Genomic DNA, 22,188 nt, shown 5'->3' with positions numbered 1-22,188 from the left:
GAGGAGAACGATTCGCAATGAATGTATAAGGTGAGAAACGGGAAAAGAAGAGAATAGAATCCGGTTCGAAGACCAGAAATGGGGCGGAATATAAATTTCGAAGGACCTGCGGTAGCGCAGCCCGAAGATAAAAGGGGACTATGGCTATGTGTGATAATCATCATCATCATCATCATTTCAGCCTATATACGTCCCACTGCTGGGCACAGGCCTCCTCTCATGCGCGAGAGGGCTTGGGCTATAGTCCCCACGCTAGCCCAATGCGGATTGGGGACTTCACATACACCTTTGAAAGTCTTCGCAGATGTATGCAGGTTTCCTCACGATGTTTTCCTTCACCGAAAAGCTAGTGGTAAATATCAAATGATATTTCGTACATAAGTTCCGAAAAACTCATTGGTACGAGCCAGGATTTGAACCCGCGACCTCCGGATTGAAAGTCGGACGTCATATCCACTCGGCTACCACCGCTTATAATAATATTATGATATTAATGGGGCCGACCGTACCTGGATGTAATCTTCGGTGGGTTTTGGCGGCCGCCAGATATGTGATACGGTTCGTTTCCTTCTTCTTCTATTTCCACTTATTATTCACCTTTTTTATTCAAAACTCGCGAAAACGTATTTTTTACGATTGACGTATATTTTGTGACTGCCAGAACTGACTTAAATTTGAATTCTATTACGTTTTTATTTATTGGCGGTTAAAAGGAGGTCGGCAAAAGGCGAGTGACATGAGAAATGAGGTCGAGTATATTAATGAAAGAAAGAGTGAGCGATATGGATGAATGTGAATGATAATGAATGAAAAGGGGCGCGAACAGTTATTGAAAATAGAATAAACTGATTCAAACCCTAATTTATTTGTAACCCTTAATAGAACTGAACTAAATAAGCTTTACAAGCTATTTAGAAAAGAAAAAAAGAAATATTTAGAGGTAGAACAAGAAAAGTCTGCAGAGATTTTGATAATGTAGTGGGCTATCAAAATCGCTGCAAACTTTTCTTGGTCTAACCTATTTATACGGTTTCGATCCAATCTCAATTCAATTGCGACTTCTGTAATAAAACTATGATATAGAAGTAGTTTAATATTTATAGCACAAAAGATACTACATAGACTACTTACACCATCAAAAATGTTGCAAAATTTCCTTAGCGATAACTTTGTCTTCGTATTGACCATTGCCTATTTGTTTATCATTTGACCTACGTTCATTCAATATGTACTTTAGGTAGTCCGGGTTTTGGGGAAACGGCAGTCGGTCACCATCCCTTGACGGTTCTACCTCGCGAAGTGTTACTTTAGACTTGTGAGTGGTTTAGTGGTATTGAAATACCGGATCTCATGGGCAAATCTTTTTCAAATGCAAGTAATTACTTATTTATTCATTATAAATCTCAGATTACATACATCACTGGCTCAGTGACCCAAAGAGGATCTTGGCCTTTGACACAAGAGAGCGCCACTCTGCCCCATTCTGCGCCACTTCACGCGGACAGGTGTTTTTGGGCTTCGTCACTCCAGATTATATAGTTTAAAACATAAAAGTAAGGTTGACAACACAATACAAAATATATATAAACACATTATAAAAAACTTATGATGTACGCTGACGACAGTGCACTGACAGATGAGGACAAACAGAAACTGGAGCATAAAGTGAACCAATGGAAGGGTGCGCTAGAGAACGGCGGTCTGAAACTAAATGTTGCAAAGACCGAGAACATGGCATGTGGCGGCACGGACACCGACCCCATAAAGGTACCTAGGAGACGATTTTGTCGTGAAAACGAATAAATTCAAATACCTTGGGTCCGTGCTGCACGAATCGGGTGAAATCGATCACGACGTCCAAGCCCGAATTAGCGCTGCTTGGGAAAAATGGCGAGAAGTAACCGGTGTCCTCTGCGACCCCAGGATACCGGTGAAGCTAAAGGGCCTTGTGTACAAGAGCATCATTCGACCAGTCCTACTATATGGTAGCGAGACCTGGCCTGTCCTCGGAAGGCATGCCCAGCAGCTTCACGTCACGAAGATGAAGATGTTGCGATGGATGTGTGGCGTTACGCGACTAGATCGCAAACGTAACGAACACATCCGTGGCAGCCTCGGAATCCGTGACGTAGCGAATAAGCTGCAGGAAAGTCGCCTCCGATGGTATGGCCATATACGCCGCAGACCGGTAGACTACGTCGGAAATAGATGCCTCAATCTCACTGTCCAAGGCCAGGCCATCACGCGGTAGGCCTAAGAAGCGCTGGCTGGACGTCGTGACAGCGGACATGGGAGAGAACAATCTCACACCCGAGGATGCCGAAGACCGGGCAAAGTGGAGAAGACTGAGCAGGAAAGCGGACCCTGGCGCCAGGCCGGGAAAACGCTAGGTCGAAGAAGAAGAAGACATTATAAAAAACCTAGGGCTACCGCCGCGCCGGCAGCGGGGCAGGGCCCAAGCCGTCGGTGGCAAGGGCCGCAGAGAGAGGAACCGACGTACTATATGCGCCGTGTCCAAGATTACCGCCTTTTGCATCTGACCCTTGATCCAGCCACCCAGAGAAAGTCTCTCTAGGTGTTGCAAGTACCTAACTACTTATTAGCAAGTAGGTGTATTTTTTTTTTGTATTCTGTCCAATCAGCCAGGAGACAATAATAATACAGTTTGTAAAACACACATAAACAAATATTCTACTTATATGCTTAGATCCCTATTTTCCTACTAATACCAATTATTACACCTATACCTATTATTTACCTATTATTTATACCTATTATTATAAATACGAAAGTAACTCTGTCTGTTACGGCTTCACGTTTAAAACCGCTGAACCGATTTAGATGAAAATTCGAGGGGAGAGCGGTCAAACCCGATAAGTCGAGATATTTTTTCATTCAAATAATAACTCCACGCACGTCACATATAGTTCTAATTTAAATGAAATAATATCTCGACTTATCGGCTTTGACCGCTCACCTCTCGAAAAAATATGGATATAGTTTGGCCAGTGGGGAGACACTCCTGAGTTCGGGTAAACTCGGCTCAGCATTGCTCCGAGCAATTATTAGGGTTGACACAACTTGACGTCCCTTTGCGTGCACGACCACAGAAAAAATAATTACTTGAATTTTGAGAACCCTAAATAGTCGAAAAGGACAGTGCCATAAGTTAGAAAGGCATATCATGATTCGACCCTGAATCGCAGTCAAACTTCGGTTTTGTAGGATGTGTCCTTTCTGTACGGTAGTACTATTACTTATTCTGTGGTTTGGTCCGACGTAGGACATAGGATACGTTTTATCAATTATCACCGCCATCATCTCACGGAGACGAAGTCGCGGACTGAAGCTAGTAAACCTATAACGTGCTTACCTTTCTTATGAATTAAAGTAATGGAGCTATAATTAGCTAATTACTTAACAGCATCTACGTCCATAATAAATTAATAATTAAGATATGAAAGGAATCTATTAATTTTATCATTGTGTTCAAAAACAAACTAAGCGAAACGTTGCGTGGGAAGACGTAAATTAAAGTTCTAGATAGACTGTTTAGGGAATAAGCAAATTTTAGCTACATTATTATATAATTCATCAGAAAGGTAAATATAAATAGGTACATTATAGGACAGCTCTAACATGAAGGAAAACTACTCGGAAGATTTATTGGAAAAAGTGGAAAAGCTATAAATGAAAACACCGTAAATTAAATTTACGGTCGTGAGTTCGTAAAAACCGCGTGATACCAAAAATCTGACACATAAAATGTTAAGGTTGATCCACGCTAGAGCGCGCCGTGCTCGGACCGAGGCGTCCGACATGTCATGACGGCAGATCGGTGATCACGTGGTGCTTCCCATAGAAAACGAAGCTCCAGAAGCTCCGGCCCGGCCTAACGTGAATCATCCTTTATCCACTGGAAAACGGCAAGTATCATCGTCCATACAGCCGGAGCCTATCGCAAAAACCGAACATCTTTATTTCGTTATCTGTCCCTCTATTACTTTTGCATATTCGATCTATAGAGAGGCAGATAACAAATTTTTGATTTTCTATTTTCACAGTAGACCTTCTGTTAACTGATAATATACCTTATTGTAAAGACATAAGGTTTACAGATAGTCAGTTTAGAATACTGCTGTTAGTACTGGAGAAGGAGAATCACTGAAACGGTTAGTTTATTGACCTTTTGGCATCCTTGTATACGCTGATTTAAATACATTTATTTCTACAAAACCGGCAATGGCGCATATTTCAGGGTACAGTCACCTGTAAACAAATCTTGCTGAAAAAGCGGGAAAAATATCAATCAATCTTTGAGTATTATGGCTCCATCGATCTGCCGATTTTGTCAACATCAAGGTGGGATCCACGCGGAATCGAGGCAAATATTTTACAGCAATATTCAAAACGAGTAGTTATGGTCTCTATAAACAATAACACGCTAGTTACTTAGATAATATAATACAACGGGATAATATAAGATTTATTGTATAACATAACTAAAATGACTCTAAAATGACGCCGAGAATCCAAAATATAGGTTGATAACCTTACTTGAAATTACCGCCTCTTCAATATAGAGTTGATGCGAATCCATCAAAATCATACAATAATATCAAAAATCAAATATAATAGTCGTACCACGAGTTGACACTTGACGTTTACGTTAGCGACTGCGTAAACTCGATCGCAGTCTATCTCACTCGCATTTTACTACAAGCGGTCGGTCGAGCATTTAGGAAATTGGTCACATCACATGTCTTAAAAAAATATTGACTGTAGGTAGGTAAATATATTATTTTAGAAATAGATTGCCACAAAAATGTCGAAGAAAGATAACTACTTACATTTCATAAATTTTATTATCACAAAGAGAAACAACTTCCTGTCGATCTTAAACTGACCAAATGATATGACCTACATTACTTTTGGCTCGTCCAAATGTTATCTTTACTCGATGAAAGTCTGGTGTTACTCTAAATCATTCAACGAGACTGATTTGTATTCTATTCTCATTGCATTTGTGAGTGTGATTCTTGTGAATGTACCTAACCGTGAGATTGTAAGAGTTTTAGGGATGACTTGACTGACGAAATTGCAATTGTGAGGACGATAAGAGGGAATTAAACTAAAACGGGATATCAGCCATATTCGAACTTTAAGATACGTCAAATAATAGATTGGAAACGATATAGATCGGATATGTCAGTGTTAAACAACCCATACAACCATTTCCAGTCGCCGTTACGACGCGGTGTTGACACATCTTGTGTCGACACCATCTGTTTCGGTCACAATTCCAGTCGCAGAGTCGTCGCCGTGTCGACACAGTTACCAGAAATGGGGAAGGGTCGACACATGACACAAAGTGACATAAAGTGTGGTCGCCGTGTGCACACATTGTTTCGGGTTTGCGACTACTTTATGCCAAAATCATTCGTTCATTTGTTCATTTTGTTCCTGTCAAATGGAAACTGTCAGATGGAAAAATACTTAAATAAAAATAAGTGACATTAATACGCCATCTCTAAAACGGATTACAAGACGTAATTATATATTGTTTGCATTTATATTACAATATGACTTAAATTATTATGGGGAATTAAACTGCTCGAGTGATTTGATAAACTAAGTGTAATATAATCAACGCGCCACCACATTGTTTTAGTTTAGCCGGAAATGAAATTGTTTACTTCTCAGTGCCTGTGTTCATAACTATATTATTTGAAGCATTTTTAGTACTTCGATGCGTATACTATACTTAAATAACAGAAATAACGCTTTACATACTACGAAACTTGTTAATGGTTATGTATAAATATGGTTTAAGGCTGAGAAATATTGCAGTCACAAAGTAGTTGCAATGTTTCGACTTTGTGTCGACTCTGTGTTGACACATGACACGCGCTGTCAAAAGTAATAACAAAGTTACTGGTATGTTACTGGATTTGCAAAATGGTTCCTTGTGTTGATTTGTTTTCAAATATTCTCAAAGTGTAAAAATACCGTGGTCAGAGATGGGCATTAATCGATTAACTGTTTATTCGACTAATTAATGGAATAAAAAAAGTTAATTCTCAAATTTTAATCGCGATTAGTTTAGTCGACCTAACATAGATTGAAATTGAATTAATCTGAATATTAATCGAATAAATTATCGATTAAATCTCGATTGAAAGTTGACAGGGGGCCATTTTTGTACGTAAAAATAATAGAAATGTCTTGCATGCAGATGGTAGCAAAACACTTTGTCATAAAAGTCGAGATGGGTGTCGATATATAGGTTTTAGGGAGTGCCGATTTCGAAAATAATGACCATTTTGGAATCCGAAATGGCGGCCATGCACTGTGTCATAAAAGTCGTCATGGATGTCGTTTTATACGTTTTAGGGGGCCCCAATTTTGAAAATGATGACCATTTTGGAATCCAAAATGGCGGCCATGCACTATGCCATAAAAGTCGTCATGGGTGTCGTTTTATAGGTTTTAGGGGGCGCAGATTTCGAAAATGATAACCATTTTGGATTCCAAGATGGAGGCCATGCACTATGTCATAAAAGTCGTCATGGATGTCGTTTTATAGGTTTTAGGGGGCCCCGATTTAGAAAATGATGACCATTTTGAAATCCAAAATGGCGGCCATGCACTATGTCATAAAAGTCGTCATGGGTGTCGTTTTATAGGTTTTGGGGGGCGCAGATTTAGAAAATGATAACCATTTTGGATTCCAAAATGGCGGCCATGCACTATGTCATAAAAGTCGTCATGGGTGTCGTTTTATAGGTTTTAGGGGGCGCAGATTTCGAAAATGATGACCATTTTGGATTCCAAGATGGCGGCCATGCACTATGTCATAAAAGTCGTCATGTATGTCGTTTTATAGGTTTTAGGGGGCCCCGCTTTCGAAAATGATGACCATTTTGTAATCCAAAATGGCGGCCATGCACTATGTCATAAAAGTCGTCATGGGTGTCGTTTTATAGGTTTTGGGGGGCGCAGATTTCGAAAATGATAACATTTTCAATTTAAAAATGGCGGCAATGCACTATGTCATAAAAGTCGTCATGGATATCGTTTTATAGGTTTTAGGGGGCGCAGATTTCGAAAATGATGACTATTTTGGATTCCAAGATGGCGGCTATGCACTATGTCATAAAAGTCGTCATGGATGTCATTTTATAGGTTTTAGGGGGCGCAGATTTCGAAAATGGTGACTATTTTGGATTCCACTTTTATGACAAAATACGTAGCCGCCATCTTGGATTATAAAATGATCATCGTTTTCGAATTCTGCACTCCCTAAAACCTATAAATCGACATCCGTGACGACGCAAGTTATCTTTATTTTCAGATCTAACAAATTGCTACAGAATACAAAGGACAAAAAAGAAGCGAGGAGGTAATGAAACAAGCAAAAATACAGATGATTCCTCGACGCAATTGGGTGTGATTCTTAAATTGTGTCCAGATTTTTTTTGTCATAAAAGTTTATATTTTTCACATATTACTCTCACAAGTTCCGTGACATTTCGACCTTGTAATTTTTTAAGTAAATGTTTTTGTTTATCTATGAGGATCTCACTAGAATAGTATAATCAAGGTATGTTTATATTTGATGAATGAAATAGTAACGCAAAAAATATATATATTTGTGTCTTATATTCCTGCCGAAGACTTTTATTTTACCTTTTCCTTCTACACAAGTTTGGCCAAGTAATAAGAATTTAGGGCTCTCAATTTTATTTTGACTTCTACAACAGTAAAGCTACGAGGCCATGTTTGGTATCGTTTTCGTATAAATTCGCAGTACCAAATTTAGTTAAGGTATCACATTGACACCATTCCGAAGTAAAAACATATAAACTTATTAAAATACTTTCTTTTAAACTCCTCTTCACGCTTAAACTGCTGAACAGTTTTAATTTAAATTTGGTACACATATATTTTGAGTCCCGAGACAGGATATAATAAGTTATCTCAAAAATCATCCTTTAAAGGTGTGAAATGAGGTGTAGGGGGGAATTCAGAATTGACTTCTTGAAGTTAATACTGTTTAAGTTTAGGTTTGAAGTCATGTTTTTTCATCATTTTTAACTAAATCAAAGATGTAGACCATCCCAAATTTCATATAAATCGGTTCAGCGGTTATTGATTTCCCGTACAAATTTCCACGCCACTTTTCACACCTTCAAAAGATGATTTTGGTTATAAGATCTATCCTATGTCCTGTTCCGGGACCCAAACTATTTCTATACCAAATTTCAACGAAATCGGTTCAGCGGTTAAGCGTCAAGAAGAGTTTCAAAAAAACCGGCCAAGTGCGAGTCGGACTCGCGTATTAAGGGTTCCGTACATTAAGTCCGACTCGCGCTTGACTGCACATTTCTAATAGGTTTTCCTGTCATCTATAGGTAAAGAACTATTTTGTGTATTCAGACGGACATACATACAGACGCACGAGTGATCCTATAAGGGTTCCGTTTTTAAGGTTCCGTACCCAAAGGGTAAAACGGGACCCTATTACTAAGACTTCGCTGTCCGTCCGTCCGTCCGTCCGTCCGTCCGTCCGTCCGTCCGTCTGTCACCAGGCTGTATCTCACGAACCGTGATAGCTAGACAGTTGAAATTTTCACAGATGATGTATTTCTGTTGCCGCTATAACAACAAATACTAAAAACAGAATAAAATAAAGATTTAAATGGGGCTCCCATACAACAAACGTGATTTTTGACCAAAGTTAAGCAACGTCGGGAGTGGTCAGTACTTGGATGGGTGACCGTTTTTTTTTGCTTTTTTTTTGTTTTTTTTTTTGTTTTTTTTTATATGGTACGGAACCCTTCGTGCGCGAGTCCGACTCGCACTTGCCCGATTTTTCCTTTTGAGGTACGGAACCCTAAAAAGATTTATTTTTATTTTGTGGAATGGTGTCAATGTGATATCTTAAATGGATTCAGCACCCCAGATTTATACGAAAACGATACCAAACACGGCCTAGCACCTTCACTGATATAGATATATCAAGATAAAATTGAGAGCCCTAAATAAACTTTCAAGAGCGGATATCTCAAAAACTATTCAACATATCGAAAAAATTGACTGAATAAACTTGTAACAAATTAAATTAACTTTCATTTTGTATAAGTGGCCATGTCGCTGAGATGCATAGTTTCCGAGATATAATCGAAAAACGGGAAAATGGGACCTTCAAAGCCCCCTCTCTCCCCCCCGCTCAAGGGCTACGGCCGGGGACTTTTGATATGTTCACCTCCTAACTTGTCAAACCGAGTTACGGAGTCAAAAATTGTGTTCCGAGCATTTCCATCTACAACTTTTGGAGCACTCGTTGCCTGACCTAAGTAGCTTATTGAATTTCTTTAAAAACTTTTCTGTAAAAGGTTGACGGGTGTTGGGTGTTTATATGGTTTCGGTCGATTATTATCATTTGCATTGCCCATGATGACTTACTAGAATTACGAGCACACGAGACACTAATAGTAGTTTGACAAACCTTGGTTTTCAAGAGGTATTTTATATTGACATTTGCTGTCACAAATTTGCTGTCAGATTTAGTCGCAAACCGCACGCAAAGTGCACACAAATGTGTCGACACCTTGTTACGGAAAAGTGTAGACACGGCGACGACACTTTGTTTCGAAACAATTCTAGACACATTGTGTGGACTCTGTTACGACACATCTGACATTTAGTTACCACTTTGTGATTCTGCGACTGGAATGGTTATATGGGTTATTAAAATACTTTCTTTTAAACTCCTCTTCACGCTTAAACTGCTGAACAGTTTTAATTTAAATTTGGTACACATATATTTTGAGTCCCGAGACAGGATATAATAAGTTATCTCAAAAATCATCCTTTAAAGGTGTGAAATGAGGTGTAGGGGGGAATTCAGAATTGACTTCTTGAAGTTAATACTGTTTAAGTTTAGGTTTGAAGTCATGTTTTTTCATCATTTTTAACTAAATCAAAGATGTAGACCATCCCAAATTTCATATAAATCGGTTCAGCGGTTATTGATTTCCCGTACAAATTTCCACGCCACTTTTCACACCTTCAAAAGATGATTTTGGTTATAAGATCTATCCTATGTCCTGTTCCGGGACCCAAACTATTTCTATACCAAATTTCAACGAAATCGGTTCAGCGGTTAAGCGTCAAGAAGAGTTTCAAAAAAACCGGCCAAGTGCGAGTCGGACTCGCGTATTAAGGGTTCCGTACATTAAGTCCGACTCGCGCTTGACTGCACATTTCTAATAGGTTTTCCTGTCATCTATAGGTAAAGAACTATTTTGTGTATTCAGACGGACATACATACAGACGCACGAGTGATCCTATAAGGGTTCCGTTTTTAAGGTTCCGTACCCAAAGGGTAAAACGGGACCCTATTACTAAGACTTCGCTGTCCGTCCGTCCGTCCGTCCGTCCGTCCGTCCGTCCGTCGGTCTGTCACCAGGCTGTATCTCACGAACCGTGATAGCTAGACAGTTGAAATTTTCACAGATGATGTATTTCTGTTGCCGCTATAACAACAAATACTAAAAACAGAATAAAATAAAGATTTAAATGGGGCTCCCATACAACAAACCTGATTTTTGACCAAAGTTAAGCAACGTCGGGAGTGGTCAGTACTTGGATGGGTGACCGTTTTTTTTTGCTTTTTTTTTGTTTTTTTTTGTTTTTTTTTATATGGTACGGAACCCTTCGTGCGCGAGTCCGACTCGCACTTGCCCGATTTTTCCTTTTGAGGTACGGAACCCTAAAAAGATTTATTTTTATTTTGTGGAATGGTGTCAATGTGATATCTTAAATGGATTCAGCACCCCAGATTTATACGAAAACGATACCAAACACGGCCTAGCACCTTCACTGATATAGATATATCAAGATAAAATTGAGAGCCCTAAATAAACTTTCAAGAGCGGATATCTCAAAAACTATTCAACATATCGAAAAAATTGACTGAATAAACTTGTAACAAATTAAATTAACTTTCATTTTGTATAAGTGGCCATGTCGCTGAGATGCATAGTTTCCGAGATATAATCGAAAAACGGGAAAATGGGACCTTCAAAGCCCCCTCTCTCCCCCCCGCTCAAGGGCTACGGCCGGGGACTTTTGATATGTTCACCTCCTAACTTGTCAAACCGAGTTACGGAGTCAAAAATTGTGTTCCGAGCATTTCCCTCTACAACTTTTGGAGCATTCGTTGCCTGACCTAAGTAGCTTATTGAATTTCTTTAAAAACTTTTCTGTAAAAGGTTGACGGGTGTTGGGTGTTTATATGGTTTCGGTCGATTATTATCATTTGCATTGCCCATGATGACTTACTAGAATTACGAGCACACGAGACACTAATAGTAGTTTGACAAACCTTGGTTTTCAAGAGGTATTTTATATTGACATTTGCTGTCACAAATTTGCTGTCAGATTTAGTCGCAAACCGCACGCAAAGTGCACACAAATGTGTCGACACCTTGTTACGGAAAAGTGTAGACACGGCGACGACACTTTGTTTCGAAACAATTCTAGACACATTGTGTGGACTCTGTTACGACACATCTGACATTTAGTTACCACTTTGTGATTCTGCGACTGGAATGGTTATATGGGAAGTGTCAAAAGTGAGGTTTCTACAAACAAAAACGTCACTTATGACACTTGTTTGACACTGACATATCCAATCTATATCGTTTCCATATGAGTCGCTTAATTTCTAACTCGGGTAAATCCATCTGTCAGATTATGCGATTCTGGTATTAAGAAAAGGTAATAGGGTAGATATTTGCTGAGAGGGTTGAATGGATTTACGCGAGTTTGAAGTTAAGCGACACATATCTATTATTTGACGTATCTTAAAGTTCGAATATGGTTGATCATTATCACGTATCTACGCTTACATTTATTATTTTTCCTGACGTTTCAAGTGTGAACATCCTTTTTTACAAGCTTTTATTTTACTTGCCCTTTTAGTATGTAGATATATTTTATCAAGCTAAAGACACTTCCCGATTTCCGATTGAGCTGTAATTTTTCGTAGGTACATATGTAAATCGGATGCCAATGCAATATTATGATGACTTTGGAGCGTAGCTGATGATGGAGACAGGAGGTGACCATGGGAACTCTGTGATAAAACAACGCAAACTAATTGTTTGGGGTTGTTATAATTGTCTTGATGTGGATTAGTTGCCTGTGAAAATAAAAGTAGAGTCAGCGATAAAAGCTTGTACCAAAAATTGAATTTTTGCTAAAAAAGATATCCCGTCATGCAGTCTGCAGTCTTTTAGCAAAAAACCTTTAATTAAATCTTTGCTGCCCAGAATGGTGGATTATTCCATTTTAATTTTATTTCAAGAAATTTCATTTCTATTTACTGACGGCTCGGTACGGTCCGGTACAAAAGTATGTCGGTATTAGTGTACCATTGAAATTGGCGCCTCTTTAATCTCTCCACGTGAGTCTATCTAATAACTTCCATTAAATGTAGCTTCCTCGGGACTTCTTGTTGAACCATTAATTTGATAATTTAAATGGTATGCGAAAATAACCTTGCCTTGAGAGCATTAGTACTGCGTTCAGCGGAAACTATAATTTATACGGTGAACATATACATTTTGTATTGGAATTAATACGTTTAAAACTTTCGAGTTTTCTACACATACATACTAAATAATATGTTAGCGGGTCCACCGTTTTAATTTGTTTACCTTTAAGGTTTAGGTGTCCAAAACATCAGAATTAAAATAAAGGTAAACAAATTAATTTGTGATAGAAACGTTATGAACATATTATTTATAGATTACAATTTTATTTACGTGTTAAAAACAAATAGATCTTAATTCTTTCTATGTAGTCATACTACACCTACACATACACAACTACATTAGCTCTGTTTCATCTACACGGAATTTTAACTAATCCCCGCGCGGCAAAATAAAATAAAAAACCGTACAAGAGCTAGTCTGACTCGCCCACCGAGGATTCCGTACTTTTTAGTATTTGTTGTTATAGCGGCAACAGAAATACATCATCTGTGAAATTTTCAGATTCAGATTCAGAGTTTTATTTGCTTAAACATGGTATTTACAATGGGTCTTAAATACTAATACAATAGAGCTACATGTTTGGTCATAGAGACATGCAAATATTGTGTGATGTCATGTGTGTCGCATGCATCATATTTAAATTAAATTAATATTTTAGTACTTACTAACTAGGTAATCCTATAACTATGAATATATGTCGTCATTAAGATATTCCTGAATGGTGTAGTAGGCCTTAGATGCTAAAAAATTATATAATGCAATTTTAAATTCACTAACGCTTTCCAGTCTTAAAATATTAATTGGCAATTTATTGAATATCCGTGGTGCCATACCAAATATACTTTTTGATACAAAAGCGGTTCTGGATGATTTATAATTAATTTTCCCCTGTTGCCGCAAACTATTGAATGTGGTTCCACTGTCTAGCTATCACGGTTAATGAGATACAGCCTGGTGACAGACAGACGGACAATGGACAATGGAGTCTTAGTGATAGAGTCCCGTTTTTACCCTTTGGGTACGGAACCCTAAAAATTACCAAATACACGGTTTTTGGTGCCTAATACAACTTGAAGTATGAAGTTACTTCATACCGTTTGGCGTCAAAACCCTTGGCTCGTGGCGTCCGAGCTTTATTCAAAGGATTCCGGAGGTCACTGGCAGGCGTAGAGCTGTACCTATATACCCTTACCACAACTGCCTTAATAGTGTAAAACAAAACTGTCAAACATATGACATGGGTATATTCTCTAACGTCTGCTAAACTTACTTTCGATGCATCTTGCTCGTACTGACACATAGTGCGATATAAAATAGTAGATATAGATGGTCAAGCAGGTCTTGTCAGTAGAAAAAGGCGGCAAATTTGAAAAATGTAGGCGCGAAGGGCTATCGTCTCATAGATAATTTTAATTTCGCGCCTTTTTCTACTGACAAGAATTGCTTGACCATCTATATTAAATAAAATGGAACTAAAAAAATCCATGCTAAATTGTTGCCATGTTTAAGCATTTTGCGTCAAAAATGTGACAGTTACGACTTACGTAGGAAGTGGCGCCCTCAATAATTTTCTACAATTTCTTGTCGGACTATACTCGTAAGTGCGCCGATTGCGCTTGAACAATTTGATATGGTTTTCATCTCATTTTGATACGACCTTGAGTCCTGTCATCAATCATTTCACGCGCACCAATAAGCCACAGTGTCGCCGAAATAATTTTTAGCTTGTAAGATTTTACTTTTGTATGTATGTTAGTTTGTAAGGTATGTATCTATGGGCCTTAGTTGCCTGATAATAAATGATATTTGATTTGATTTGATTTGAATAAGTACCTCGCGTATAGCCAGATGCGTGAGCCGCCAATGCTGATTGGTTCTCACGATCAAGGTCGTATCAAAATAATATGCATACTATATCAAATTGTTAAAAGAGAATCAGCTGGCAGCTTCCTCGTTCAACGGATTAGTATTGCGATACAGCCGTGACATGCTGCCAGCATCTACGGAACCATGTCGCGAGGAAATAGTTTGTATTACTTTATACATTTTAACAATAGTTTTTATTTTATTTTAAAGCGGCATACAAAAAAAAATGTTAGTTGAAATTGAAATCAGTAATAATGACGGATTTTTTTTACGTTTTGAAATCGAAGGAAACTAAATAAATCCAACTCTGATCCAATTGAAAATGGTTATAATTACATTGAAGGATTAGTACTACGGGTTCTATCCGTACCTGTGAGGTGTGGGCTTACGAGGATGAATTTAGATTTAGTTTTTAACTTTTTAACTTTTTTTTAACTTCTAATAGTTTAGTTTAGTGGATATAACCATGGATGACTATTCTACAATTACTAGCCCCGATGAAGTTCGTCTGGTTAAAAACAACAATCTTATTTATTTTAATATTTTTTATATGTACCTACACCTATTTATTTTACAAGAGACCAACTATCTATAGATATTTATTTTATTTGTAAGTAATTGGGAAGTAAACACCGACAGACAGACAGTAACAATCAACGCCTAACAATCAAAATGTGGAAAACCGTTTTCCTGGATCTCGTTTATTTTTGAGAGAACATTGATTTAAACTTTCCCGAAAGGTGTGAAGAAAATAAATTACAATCTTTGAAATTGCGTCACCGGTTTCCTCCAAATCGTAATGCCGAAGTTATTTTTGTGTAATCGGTGTAAACTTTTTAGATTTTCACGTATTGAGTCATGTTAAGGGAAAATATCGTTGGTGATTGTTACATTTTGTTGCAAATAAAATGTTCCTACATATATCTGTTATTTTGCGATTTTTTTTTTGTTGTAAAAATATGACTACATTTCTTCTGACGAGTTTTTTTTAAACTTTCTACTCCATTTCGCTTGAGGGTTAAACCTTAAAAAAAAACATTTCTTGCTGGAACTTTGCAACATTCCTTTCTAGTTTAGGATGTACTTTGACTTTCAGTTATAGGTAAATATTGAAAGTGACTTACCTACTTGTATTTAGCCTACTTCCAGTTTGAGCATTAACAAATGCGAGTATAAGTATTAAATCTTGTCATATTTAGATAAAAGAGACTGTAAGCAAAAGGCTTTAAAAGGTCATTCTCTGTGATATGTCTGCGGTTGCGTCTAATTGCTAACCCCATTATTCATAAAACTTTACGTACCTCATTTAGTTAAATTATGTTTTATCCCTTTCTTACAAGTCTAAATGACGGATAAAGACAAACGATTATTAGGGTGATTCTTAAATTGTGCCCAAAAAATTTTTTTTCATAAACGTTTTTATTTTTCACATATTATTACATATATCAAAAGTACATACAAAAAGCAATTTGTTGTAATTAGCTAATTGTTTATAAATAAGGGGGTACGACTCTTTTCATACATTTTGTCGCGACATTAGGACCGCAGACATATTAAGAATAGCCGTAAAAGTACTTTCATTGCTTAACAATACTTCTTTTTACAGGCGAGAATGAACAAAGGTTCAAGAGAAGAGCTGCTGGGCAGCTCGCAGGAGGCGCTGCGGAACAGCCAGCATGATCTGCGACATGTCTTGGAGCGACCTCTCACTAGGGAGGAGAAGACGTACTTACTTCACGCCGACCGAGGAGACTATGCCACCGTTAAGAAGTAAGTCCTACCTACTCTTAAGTACCTAATTAAGTACCTTATTAGTTCGTCGGTAAACAACTAGCAATAGCATGACCTACGTCATAATATGTATTATTCAGGGCCGTCTTAAACTATGCATGAGCCCAAGCTCATAAGAATTTGGAGCCCTTTTCGGAAGTAAAGAAAGCGAATTAAACTAACATTTTTCTACAATGATCTTCTATTTATTATGATTATGAGTAATCAAATATACTGTTACTGTCTGTCCTTCGGGACCCCTTGAGGATGGGGGTAAAGACGGTACTGTACTTATTGCACGACGACCAAGGAGACTATGATGCCGTTAAGAAATAAGTACCTCAAAGGAGAAGTAAAGAACACGCTACATTAACCTGAAACGCCCTCCTTCTAGGGAGGAAACTACGTACTTGGTACACGCTAATCGCGGAGAGTATGAGTAAATCACAGGAGACACAAGGAACACAATATGCTACATGACTTAGAGCGATCTTCCAATAGGGAGAAAAAGGTATATATACTTATACAATTCACATCGACATAATTATAAGTAGTAATATTAATTTTATGAAAATAGGAATATGAATATTGTACTGTTATATCTTGTCGATAATTTGTTAAAGCCGATCAAAAATCTAATAATTTATGGGCATTTCTATCGCGTCAGGTGTATTTTCGTTCGCATTATTACGACACATTTTATACTTTTCGATTGGCGTTTACGACAAACGATTCTCACCATTTTCCGCCCAATGTATAGTCACATGGAAACACGATCTAGTTTAGAGTAACATTAAGTTACTAAGCCATAAATAAAAAACTTAAATGTCATAGTAAAAGTGGGCGTACATAGGTACTACGCGTAGGTGGGCATTTCTATTTAAAGTTGTACCAAATTTTTTTGCGTTAGTATTGGGAATTATTATATTATTTCTACTCAGAATCACGAGCTTTTTCCATTTTTACTGAGCAAAAACGTGTCCCCTTAATTTTTGTTCCGTTTGGTTACGGTTTTCAATACAACCTTCTATGACCGTAACAAAACGGACAAAAAAAATTTATGAATTTATGGGGACACTTTTTTTCTAGTATTAGAATCAAAAGAGCTCGTGACTCGAGTGGAAATAATATAAAAATCTAAAATGCAAGTTGGGGGTACTTACAACTTTAAATAGAAATGCTCAGGTAGTGTAGTAGGTTAAGCGTGTTCTTTAACGTCACTCTAGCTTTTCAAAAACCCAGTTCAATTTGTACTTTGACTTGTGTACATTGTTAGAACTTTGCCTGCATCAGTTGATTATTAAAAAACTAGGTCGACATAGGAATCGAACACATAGACAGCTGCCCCCAGAAATAAAGAAAAAATTTAGATAGGTAACTATATTTTAATGGGTACTCGTAACATCAAAACTTGAACCAACTTATTACCCAATGTCCATTTGTCACCCCAGTTTTCGACTGAAATCTAAAAATTCTTTGTAAAAAATACAGTCGTTTGATTCAAAATTCCAAGCGCTCGTCAACGTAATAAAACACCTATTAAATTTAATCCGACGGGTCAGAACTCTTCAAATACTTTCCTGGATAATATGAGCCCGAAAACCGCCATTATAATTTAATACTTTTGACAAAATAACAAAAACATCAAAGAATTACGTCCACTCGTGGCCATCTGGTTAATCTGTTCGGACTTCCCCGATTTTCGCGATTTGTCGTTAAGTACGGCGATCAGCCGCAGCCGCAAAAGTGCTGTAATCCTATTTAGTGTAGTATGTTATCACGATGCCTCCCGATTACTGTAGCTATGTTTGCTATTGGAGGCGCGAAGCCACTCAAATATCGGCTGTCAAAAGTTTTTACGTATAACCTTGTAATTTCAAATCTTCCATTTGGTAGGTACTCCTTCGCGCGTATTGTCACCTGCAATAATATGTTACTCTTCGAAGGCCGCAAAAATATGTGACACGCTCTTATGGCTCTACAAATAAGATTGTGCCAGATATTTTTGCGGCCTTCGTTGTGTAACATATTATTGCAGGTGACTGGATATAGGTTCAATTATGTAAACATATTCCTTTACTACTTTAAAGGGCTCCACGGACTTGCAATCAAATGCATATGATTTTGTATAGTCAATCAAATGCAGCAATGTCTCAAAAATAGAGCACACCTTACATGTAAACTAAGGTCGAAAAAAATATTAAATAATATCAACTTTAAGATTTAAATTTCGATAGGTAGATATTGAAAGTTAGGTACTACCGATAATAATAGGTACTCTTAGTTAGTTCTTTTTTGTGTGCGCTTTTATCGTACAGTATAGACATGAGCACCAGTAGTTCGCGAATGAAAGAATCAAATGAAGTACTTCACTTGATGTCACTCTTTCATTCACTAGTTCAGCTCGTATTCATTTTGTTCTTTACTTCAGCAGTTCCGTTTAAAAACCTTTTCATTTACTTGCTCATTCGCTTAGAGAGTGACAAGGACGCCATGTTTCCTTCATTTCATAAATTAATGTAAGGTCACTGTGGAGAAGACCGGCATACTTTTTTTTTCACTTTGGAGTGATCTAGTTCCGTTAATTATTCTCCTACATTACCGCTTGTAATCGCATACGATTAAGAATTTAATAATTAATAGTTTAGCTTTAGTGGCAGATCATTTCAAACACAAATTAAGCAAAAACAATAGTATTTTTTAAAATTCGGCGAGTAGACGGACTTCCCGTGCAGTTTAAGGGAAGTCCGTCTAGTTATGATATCAGCCAATCTATGGGTGCGTATGTGTTTGTAGTCAAATTCCTAAAAAGAACGAATCAAGGCAATTAAAAGTGTACATTAAACTTGTTAATATAGGGTTTAGATTCGAAATAAACACCATTTTTCTAATACAAAGGCAAGTCATATATCAATACATATACTACGAAAATGGCGTGGTAAACCTTTTTTGGCAAATAATTACACGTAATAATTTTTTTGATTTCCGAAATAAAAGATCAATAGTAATTTTAAAATGAATTTTAATCGTTTCTTTTAATTTACTGGGATCAAAATTTGATAAAGTAACATCATGCGCAAAGTCAGGATGCTTTTTTGATACCTTATCAAATCGTTATAATATTAAAGCCGCAAAAACAGTTGGTAATCTCTGATTTATCGAAAGTCCGGCGGCATATGACGGACTTGCCTTGTACATAATAGACGGACTTTCCAACTTAGTCAAATTGTAATGTGATAAATGGTGGAACGTATAATTACAAAACTAAGCCAATTCCTGATATTTTAAACATAGAATAAAGACAGCTGGTTATTTGCTACCTACGTAGATACTTTCTGATGCACAATCTTTTCAAAAACTATATTATACAATTTTTTTTCGAACGGCTGTTGCACTATGACTTCGAGTTTAAAACACGAAATTACTTGTTTAGGCGGATTGCTCTGAAGTTGGTTGTCACAGCGCCATCTGTTTTACAGTGACCGAACTACCGCGAACAACTGGTTAATCGACTGGACTCCAAAGCGGCATACGCCTTCAAATTCAAAAGTTATAACGTGTTGACGGACTTGCCTTGTAGACGGACTTGCCCACAGTGACCTTGATTGATTCTTGAGTAATTCATATTGAATGAAATTATCTATCAAATTCTTCATTCAATTCAATATATCCGCGAATGAGAGAAATGAAACCAGTACTTTTGATATAGATGGATCTGTCGAGCTACTGAACTAAACTGAACTGGTGAACTAAGAGTGAAGGACTTCACGTAAGGAAGATGCTTATCTTTTCTTTTCAGTGACACATTTTGCACATGACTACATGACTAGTACAGTATATCTTAGATATGAAACCATATGTGTAGTATGACACACACCTGGTTTTATTTCCCCCTAATTGGACCTACTCTAATGTAAATCAACTCACCCGGGTGTATACTAGCCGTACCGGTTCTAACTTTGCCCAACTTCGTCCGCCCAACCCGTAACTTTTTGCTGGCGTAATGTCAATTTGGGCTATTCAAGTTATTTCAGGGCCGTGTTCAGTAATTAATGTTGTATTGTACCTTTCAATGATGATTGAAGGCTGTTTCAAACTGTCAGTCGGGAATCGAAAACTTTAGGTCTATTATAACTTTATTCTCTAAAGGAAAGGTATTAAATTCGAATTCAAACTATTGTGAGACATACTAACTTTAAGGATGACTCACGCTAGACCGGGCCGAGCCCGGGCCGAGGCGTCATGACGGCTGATCGGTGATCACGTGGTAGTTTCCATAGAAAACGAAGCGCTGGAAGCTCCGGCCCAGCGGCCCGGGCCCGGTCTAGCGTGAGTCATCCTTTAAGCTAATTTTACGGTTTCACTCACGTGTTTAGTCACTCTGCGACATGTTACATAACATGTATGTGTGTGTGTGTGTGTATAAAATTAGCAAGGTATTATAAATTCTCTGCCCATATCAGCTGCAATTTTGCGTTAGCCCCTCGTAAGCAAAAATACACAATAAGTTTCACTTTAATAAGCCATATTTTAATAGGTGCCTCAGTTGAATTTATAGCGTAGAATTTATAATGAAACTGCCTTAAATGCAGCTTATACTCAACTGAGCAAAAGTCTGAAGCAGCGTAGGTTCCTTATAGACATTCAAGGCCGCTTGTTTTCTTCACTTTATGTACCTATATTAAATCAAAACTTAAGTATATTCCTAGATGCTTCGTCATAACATAACTTTAAGTAGCTTTTAAACGTGAGTTGCAATACAACATGCATACCTAATTGTTTTATAAGGATAGTAACTTGCTAATGTTCCAACTAGGTAAGACGAACTACTTACATGGCAATTAGGAGTAAAGGGGGCGACCACGTGGTCCCCATTCCATATCCAGTCCTAGTCCAAATCAAGGAAATTGACAGATACAGCGGCGGAAACAACGACGCTGCGACAGTAATGCAGCTGCACTGCTGGTACTGAACGCGTCGGTGTTATTGTCAATTTCCATAGTAAAATGAACGGCAGTGCAGCTGTCGTTGGAAATGGACTGTCACCTTAAAAGAACATTTTTGTGACGGCGTGTAGGGATTGTTGACATCTTCTTCTGCGTCCAACGTAAACGTCAATATATGTAGGTCAGTAAACAAGATTCAAGATTGTACAGATTGTTTTAAGGGGGTCACCTGTGGGAGGTAGGGCGACGGTTCAAAACTGTCTATTGGCAAAATCCGTACACACGCGTAATTCCTATAGTACAACATTATTTAGTTTACATTGTGATATGTACAGTCAGCAGCAGAAGTTGGTAAGCGGGTGAGGTGTAATTAAATATTTATCAATCAAAATTATCATTCAAAAATAAATTCTACTAGCCAGCATTTATAAGGAAACAACTCAATGTTTGCATTCTTACTTTGCCACTCTTGCGGATAAAACGCAACTTTCTCATTAGTTTTTGAACAATCATAATAGTTAGGGAGGCGAGGTAGCTAAATGGCGTAATTCAACGGCGCCGTCGAGACCTATCAAAATCGAAAGATAAAATAATTTCGAAAAGAAAAGCTCGTATGGCAAAAACTATTTTAGCGGTGGGTTTGGCGTGTACGGTTTTTCAAAAATGTTAAAAAAAACAGTTACTTGGGCATTCTCGAGCGCGTCAGATATTCATACTACGTATGCCCCGAGTGCCTCTGATAACAACGGTATACTAATCTGCCGGTTTGCGTGGTGGGGGTAGGCATATAAAGTAGTCAAAAATGTAAAAAAAAAAAATTTACTCGAGCGCGTCAGATTTTCGGAAGGGGTGTTAAGTAGGCCCCAAGGAAGCTTCCTTTAAAAAAACTGACGATTTCGGCGTGACGATAAGTTACGATGAATTTTTGAAAATGCAAAAAAAAATGTTTTTTTGAAATACTCGAGCGCGTCAGATTTTCATAGGGGAGGTTTATCTCGGTATCCTGAAAGCATATTTTTTTAATCTGACAAAAATGTTGG

General features: G+C 37.7%; 2 protein-coding genes across 2 annotated transcripts in view; one reads left to right on the top strand and one right to left on the bottom strand.

Moving 5' to 3' along the window:
- Positions 1-22,188, bottom strand: part of LOC134795220 (transient-receptor-potential-like protein) — a 395,634-nt gene that overhangs the window by 269,465 nt on the left and 103,981 nt on the right. The window lies entirely within an intron of this gene.
- Positions 1-22,188, top strand: part of LOC134794881 (transient receptor potential protein) — a 64,343-nt gene that overhangs the window by 15,613 nt on the left and 26,542 nt on the right. Inside the window, exon 2 of the mRNA XM_063766709.1 lies at positions 16,039-16,202. Coding sequence (XP_063622779.1) covers positions 16,045-16,202 — 158 coding nt within the window. The 5' untranslated portion in view covers positions 16,039-16,044. The remainder of the gene's footprint in view (positions 1-16,038; positions 16,203-22,188) is intronic.

This window comes from Cydia splendana, chromosome 11 (assembly GCF_910591565.1).
Source record: "Cydia splendana chromosome 11, ilCydSple1.2, whole genome shotgun sequence".
NCBI classification, from domain to species: Eukaryota; Metazoa; Arthropoda; class Insecta; order Lepidoptera; family Tortricidae; genus Cydia; species Cydia splendana.
Note: the sequence above shows the minus strand (reverse complement) of the source record. Positions and strands in the feature narration are given on the sequence as shown.